The following is a 7638-nucleotide window of genomic DNA, read 5'->3' as shown; positions in this document are numbered from 1 at the left end:
ATGGTGCATGTCTGCCGCTTTTCCTCGTGCTACACACGTTGTTGCTTTTCTCTCCTCACTCCATCGATTGCCCGTTTATTTTCTCTCTTTCGTTTTTTCGCCCGTCTGATTATTTTTTCCCCATCTGCGAGAAAATTCTTTCTACCACTCCACGTTGCAAGCCAAGAGCAACAGCGTTGCCGCCGCCGCTGCTAAATTTACCGGATGCCGAGCGAATCTCGCGCACGCGTGCGAGGCAAAAGCCGGCGTAGCCGCCGGCGTCAGCGCCGGGCGGCGTTGCGCGCGACGGCGTCATGGCGGCACCGGCCCGTCTCCACGGCAACGGGTTCGCGAGGCGCCGCGGAGCCTCACGTGACGGGTCACGTGGCTTCAGCCCCGCCACTGCAGAGCCGAGGCGGCCGCCATTAGCCGTTCGGCCGCCGAGTTGACACCGTCGCTCCCCCGCCGGGCGACCGACTGCGCGCGGCCAACATGGGCGGCGGCGGCGGTTACCTCCTGCTCGTCCTGAACCCGCCCTGGACGCCCGAGCACAAGGAGGCTATCCTGCAGCGCGTCGCCAAAGGTGGGACGCGTGCACGCGTGTTTTTGTTTTTTTCTCCCTTACCGCAGCCGTGGACGTCGATATTTATCCTCCGCCGAAGCCGGCTCTCCCGTCGGCGCCGAAGTCGCAGCATCTCCTCTCCTTTCCTCTCGCGCGACGCGCGCTCCTCCGTTACAGTGGTAGCAGACGCCAATCGAATCATGTCGTCTGCTTCGCGATTAACCAAGCGCTAAACCAAATTCGTGCATGCTCCGTTTGTGGCTGAAATGGCCCTCATCGCGCGAGTGAGATCATGCTTCCGTAGTACGCAGTCATTCTTCTCCCCGCTGCCTTCAAACTGCGAAGGGATTCGGAAGGCAAGATTTACGTAAGACCACGTCAAAATTGTCTCGTACAACTTCAGCCTCTCACCTAAATAACGTTTCAAAAAGAAATTGTCCCTTCTTTCGTGATTTTGTGCTTGTGAACTCGTTTCCCTTCGGGGGACTGACTGAAATGCGCGGAATGCCGGTCGAGGAACGGGTTTCAGTCAATTTCGAGTGAGTCGGAAACACGCGTTCTTTCTCACGGTGCCGACGAGTAACAAGCAGGTCGACAAGCAGTCGCAAAAGCCAATGCGTCGACGTGTTTCGAACCTATAGCTACGGAGCCTGCTGGCCTACGCCTTCATTCATTCTTTCTTCTCCTTTTTTTTCTCTTTTTTTTTTTTGTACGTGCTTGTTTGCACTAGACTCTTCCTCAATGACAGCCGGTGTGCAGGGGTTCAAAGCGATCGTCCTTCTTCTCGTCACTTTTTTTACCGCTGATGCAAACAAGGTGCCCTCTGAAGTATTGACGTGAGAGCTCGCCTAATGAACGGCGGCAAGTTTCTGGGTCTCCGGAATTTCGTCGATACCGGGCGTTTTTTCGGGTTCCGCCGTGGCGACCTGACCCCGGCGCTTGCGCCGCGCCTTCCGTTATTGACGTTAACTAGGCCTAACCAACCTCTCTGTATGCGTCATGCTCCTGTATTTTTTTTTTTTTCGTGTTCTTTTTTTCCGCGCCGTATCAGATCCGGCGACAGGATTTGAACACAAACTTCTCCCTACGCCAGCGTGCGCTGCACTCGGCTTGGAAACACGCTTAAGCTACCACGAGCTGCTACTTGTAAGATTTTGATTCCACGTCTTCGCAACTGACGCGGTTACCATTGAGACTGGAACCGATGATGCAATGTCCATTGTCCTTTTCTTTTCTTCCTTTTTTTTTTCTTATGCGCTATACCGTTGGCTTATCCTTGCCTTGATGCAAGAGGCTTACTGAATAGATAGTGTTCAACTGATTGCGCTTCGAAATGAGATTTCTTACGCAACGTTTCGTACGAACGTCCACTTTCGGCGCCAATCTACCCGTACTTTTCTTTGTGTTGTTGCTTGTTTCGACTAATCCTTGATAGCATGAAAGTCACATTGTCTCTCTCTCTTTTTATTATTATTCTTTACCGTGAATGACCAGACGTCTCCAACTGGAAAAATACCGTGGTATTATTTAGCCGAAATCCCTGGTGTGTGCCTTTATCTATGTAATCCGCTTTTAATTCCTCTCCTATTTTAATCTATCTACAACTAATCCTGAAAATCAGTCTCCAGATCCGCTCTGATATTGCTCTAGTGGATAAAAGAGGGGCCAGCCGCACTCCTCGATATTTCCGTATCTTTCTCTTGCTATCTCTAGACATCGCTGGTTTTAATTAGAGCCGCTGAGTGCCTTTGTCATGTCCTACTGATCCCGTGGTTCCCAACTACAACTGGCTGACGAAATGTCTCAGGGCCAACTTGCAGCCGGAATGATCGCGTGCTGATTTGATAACTCACTAGCCCTTTAATTGAATCCGCAGAATGTGCAACAGTTACCAGGGCTAAAATGAAGAGCCCACTGATTTCAATATGGTAGCGGTCTAGACAGAAACAGGTCTCGTTTATAAATGTAAGGAACTAAGCGAACTTGTCAAGTAGTCACGTGCATCGACCATTGCTGTAAAACTCGATGAATGTCGCCATCTTGAAGACTTTAAATGCGAATGTCCTCACACTAAGGTGCGCGATCGAGATAATCTAACACGCTCGTTATACCCTGACTGCATCGTTCCAGTTGCTTGTCTGTTTTCCTATCGGCCTTAACACCTTAACATGCCAGCACCTCAACACGAAGACGGTGGGATATCCTGTGCGCTGAAGGAAACCGTTCGCCTAGTAATTAAGGGATCCGATCAAGCGGTGGAACAAAACAAACCAAGATAAATAACGCAAGGTCACATCGACACGACTGCGAATAGCTCGGCACGCACACACCCAAACCGAACCGCTTCGTTCGGCATGCGCACCTTAATCCTCGCCGTGCCGTCGCAGAGCGCCACCGACGACGCTGGATGCTGGCGCCGGCCACTCCCTTCGATTCTTTTCCGTTTTTGTTTTCCTTTTCCCTCCTCACATCCCATTCACTCGTCTCCACCGGAGAGCCAAAGCTCTCTTCTCTGCGAGGCAAGCGCGTCGCGCGGCGAAGCGCTCGCTCCGGGATAGCCGTGCGTGACTCGGAACCACGCACTCGTTTCTCTTTCCCGAAACCCTTCCAACAGCGCGACGCCTTCTTGCTCCCTCTCTTTTTCTTCGTTCTCTTTCATTCACCCTCTCTCTCTCTCTCTTACTTCATTTTTGTCTTACTTCCAGCTTGCTTTCTGCCCGTTCATTACGTGTCACTTCGCCTTTACTTTTTTTTTTTTTTTTTTCGCTCTCTCGGCCTATTCGTTATACGCGGCTTGCGCCCTGATGCGTGCACGCTCTATTGCTTCCTCTACACCTAATGTTCGTGCTTGCGTCCCGCTGTTTCTCTCTTTCTTTTCGCTGCTCGACTGTTTTGTTCTTTGTTTTTTCTGTACCCTTGTGTCGACTGGAGCGTTAAAGCGGCACTGAAACACGCTACGACGTTCTACGCGCGAATGGCGTGTTGTGGCGCTGTCGGGGTGGGCGACGTACGTCGCTCGTCGCTTGAATGATGCGTCCGCCTCAGCCACGGAAAGGCAGAGGGGAGGGGGTTCCGTTATCGTCACCCGCTAAAGAGCACCGTTAAGGTCAACGTGTCGCCGGTGAAAGTGTGGCTCGTGCGAGTCTGTTTCCGGTCTCTCGCCGTTGTTTTAGGCCTGCTCGTTGATCAAGGCCGAGTCGGTGCGAAAGCATGAGGGGCCTTGAACGAGACAAATTAGAGAGAGAGAGACAAAGAGATCGACCTTAGTTTACAAGCAGCTACGAGTATGTACGAGCTGTCGTCACTAACGCTGTCTCGTTTGACTCTCATTTGAGCTCATTGCGTCGGCTCTCAGAGCACCGCATGAGGAAGAATTAATGCCAAATTCGGCAGCGGCAGTTCTCTCTCTCTCTCTCTCTCTCTAGTTTTTTTTTTTTTTTTCGCTTAGTGCCAGAACGTACGGCTACGTTTGGGCATGCTGCGGTGGGCCACTGCATAAGTTTCAAGTTTCTCTCAGTCTGTTTTTTATGTTTCATATCGTACATCAATGGTGCATGCACCGTGCGGTTACGCGAGGTTCCATCTCCCCTAAGAGCTAAATGAAACTGACCTGCAATGACTATTGTGCTCATTTCTATAACTATAAAATATGAAATATGATGTGTAATATGAACTTTGGTTCTAGCACACGGGGGTTGAAATATTAGGAAAGGTTATTTTTTGTATTATTATTATTGTTATCATTGGCTTCATTGTGTTTATTGTTTGACTTTGTGCCATTCCAGCAATAATCTCTTATGGGATTGGCGGCATTTTCTAAAATAAAATCACTAAATAAATTATTACTGATTTTTGATGACCCGCTCTCATTTGCGACCTCCGAAATTTAGTTATTCGGCGCTCTGGATATCGAGGTCAGTGAACTCCATGGCACTTTCATATCAGATTACGCGGATTGCGATAATAAAATCCAGGGCATGGCGCTAAGGCGACACGAGGTCCTGGATGGGCGCGGCATTCGGTCGTACACGACAACATGCGCGAGCAATCCTCACAACTATCGATTGAATTTGTCATATGCGGAGAGACCTGGAGACGCCCTTTAAGGCGGCGGACATAAAAGCGTTCTGCGGCTGGAACATAAAGCGATGCGGCGCCTCGATCATTCACCCCAGTGGGCGTTGCTTTTCTTAAATTTATTTCTTTTCTGCGCCCGAAATACGCAGGCCGTTTGCATCTTCAAGAATAAACAGCTTTAATAACAGCAGCTTCATCATATCGAGAGATAGATTAAATTTCCTGAAGTGTTATTTTTTATAGATTAAGCTATTATTTTTGCTTCTGTAAACAGCTCATTTCATATCGCTTGCGCACGGCCCCAACAGTAGGGCGCGCACCTGCGTTGGGAGGTATTGAAACTAAGTACGTTGATGTCTTTTCGTCGATCAAGAGCGCGCTCGGTGTGAAAACAATTTACGATCTTGCAATTTTATGCCAGTTCTCTTCGACTGAGAAACAGCGACAACAAAGGTATTCGAGACACAAAAGACGTTTGTTACTCCAAGCGCAGGATGTAACGCTATGTGAATTATGCGACACTTTATACACGATAGCGATAATAGAGAAAATATGATCCCAGAACCAGGCGCGTAGCCAGGGGGGGGGCTGATGGGGCTTCAGCCCCCCCCCGAAATTTTTTCGTGCCGGCATGCACCGCCGACCAAAACTACCACCGACACCGGGAATAATAATAATAATAATAATAATAATAATAATAATAATAATAATAATAATAATAATAATAATAATAATAATAATAATGATAATAATAATAATAATAATAATAATAATAATAATAATAATAATTTACTTCCCATGAAAAGAATGACATGGTGGGGTTCTGGATAAAAAGTTGCACGCAGGCAACTTGACCAGCTTAAAAACCCATCAAAGGCAACAGAGGGCGTCGGGCGCTCACATGTGAGTAAACAGATGGGAAGGTGTCAATTAAAAAAAAATGTGTATACGAGACAGGCAGTAATACACTTTAACAATTAGAAAAACACGTAGTCTGCATTAACAAGGAAATATTGAATTTATACATGAGCATTATAGATTACATAAAGAAAGTCTTATTACACGAAAACAGGAAAAAAATAGGGAAAAAAACATAACATAGCACTATATTCAGTGAAGCATAAACTAAAGCAAATAAAGGGGGGAAAAGTCATACAGTATTGCATATGAACAAACTCAACAAGGATTAGTTTGATCAACAACAACAAGGATTAGTTTGATTAGTTTTGAAACAACAAGGATTAGTTTGACTGAAAGTAGTTGTGCAGGCTGCATAAGGACAGAAGGTCTATTTCTCGCAAGGCGAGGTTACTGAGGTGAAGTCGGAAGTGTATGTCGAAGCATTTGTTGACCATAATTAGTTCTTGAGTGCAGAATTCTCCATTGTTCAGGTGTCCTAGTGTATCAAGCTGCGACATGTTCGTGTAGGCGAGCTATGTTCAATCATTCTGCATTCTGTCTACAATGTCTTTTTCACGCTCGAAAGACATTTCGGCACGAACATTGCGAACTCGGGCTGGATTTCGTGGCACCTGTGGTGGATTTCGTGGCACCTGGGGTCACGTAACGCAAGGAGCCCCATCCGAGCACAAACTTTCAAGGGCTTTTCGATAGCGAGCGGGCGCGTTGCGGCATCTCGCAGCGGCCGCGGAATCTACGGAGCGCATGGATTTCAATTCCAAATTTTATGGGTGTAAAGTTCTCATAAACTTTTGACGCGAAAGGTGCACTGACATTTTTAAAGGCGTGCTTCAAAAGATTTTCAATTCTGGAACTTTATGGGGTTAATGCTGTTATAAACTTGGACCAACATGCATGCATTGGAGCCCTCGTGTCCAAGCCGTTCCAGAAATGAAAGCACGCGCTCGCAATCTTCCACACACACGAAAATACTAAATATTACCGTGACTGTGAGCTAGCAGCTGATAATTTTCTCCAAACATTATCAGGACGCGTGCCCAATGTGATCGATCAGCTGGACCAGGGCAGGCAAAGTAAAATTTGAGACAACAGGAGAAAGGAAATGGCCTATTATTGAGGAAATTCTTTTTGCGGGCTACAAGGTCTGGCTCTCGTTGGCCAGAGGGACAGTGGCCCTATGGATTCAAGCATAGGCCTCCCTGAAAATACAGGTATTTTCAGAGCGCTTCTTCGCATGCGAGCTGATTGTGGAGATAAATATCTGAAGAACCATTTGGAAAGTTGCCCCAGTAATGCCTCGTATTTAAGCCCAGATGCACAAAACCAAATTATAGAAATTTGTGGCGGAATTATCAAAGAAAGCCTAGTTGCATAAGCAGGCTGCTTCTCCGTACTTGCTGACGAAACGACGGACATCGCCGGAATCGAACAGCCTACTGTTTGTGCAAAGTACCTAAACAAGGATGCCAATGACATCGAGGGAGTGTTTTAGGTTTTAGCACCGGAATAGATGCCCATCTCTCATTGCGACTGCAGGTTCTATGTAAAATGTGTACAAACGGTTCGATATTCTAGTCACCCTTCCAGTGACCACTGCCAGCGCAGAGAGAATATTTTTTTTACAAGAGTTTACTAAAAAAACTACTTGCGCTCCACAATGTCTGTGAAACGCATGGTTAGACTGGTGCTTCTATACACCCACAAAGACGTCGGCATCAACGTGTCCGAAGTCATTGACCGCTTCGCTCAACTTCCCCGCCGAGAGAAGTTTGTCCTTTAGATAGCGACGCAGCAAAAATCAATGCAACTAAAAAGCTCTATTCCTTCATGTCCATAAGCTCGTAATTGCGAAAACGTATGACTGTTCGTTAGCTTTTAAAACCGCAGAAATTTTAGCCGTTTATTCTAGCAGTTAGCATCATGATCAAAATTATCATTCGAATACGAAAATTACGAGGACATCAATAACCAATTTTGACCGACCTTGCTCATTGAAAGCCCGGCCCACGATGCGTTTGCCAAAAATACACTCGGATATTGGGTAGTAACTTCTCGCATCATCTGTGTCTTTCGCTTGTCCTTTTCTTTCCTTTTTAGCT

General features: G+C 47.0%; 1 protein-coding gene across 1 annotated transcript in view; it reads left to right on the top strand.

Annotated features, from left to right (window-relative positions):
• Nucleotides 1-402: 402 nt before the first annotated feature.
• Nucleotides 403-7638, top strand: part of LOC119445042 (microtubule-associated protein futsch-like) — a 147408-nt gene continuing 140172 nt past the window's right edge. The window contains 1 exon segment of the mRNA XM_049664849.1: nucleotides 403-562. Within this exon segment, the coding sequence (XP_049520806.1) occupies nucleotides 472-562 (91 nt within the window). The 5' untranslated portion in view covers nucleotides 403-471.

This window comes from Dermacentor silvarum, chromosome 3 (assembly GCF_013339745.2).
Source record: "Dermacentor silvarum isolate Dsil-2018 chromosome 3, BIME_Dsil_1.4, whole genome shotgun sequence".
Classification (NCBI taxonomy): domain Eukaryota; kingdom Metazoa; phylum Arthropoda; class Arachnida; order Ixodida; family Ixodidae; genus Dermacentor; species Dermacentor silvarum.
Note: the sequence above shows the minus strand (reverse complement) of the source record. Positions and strands in the feature narration are given on the sequence as shown.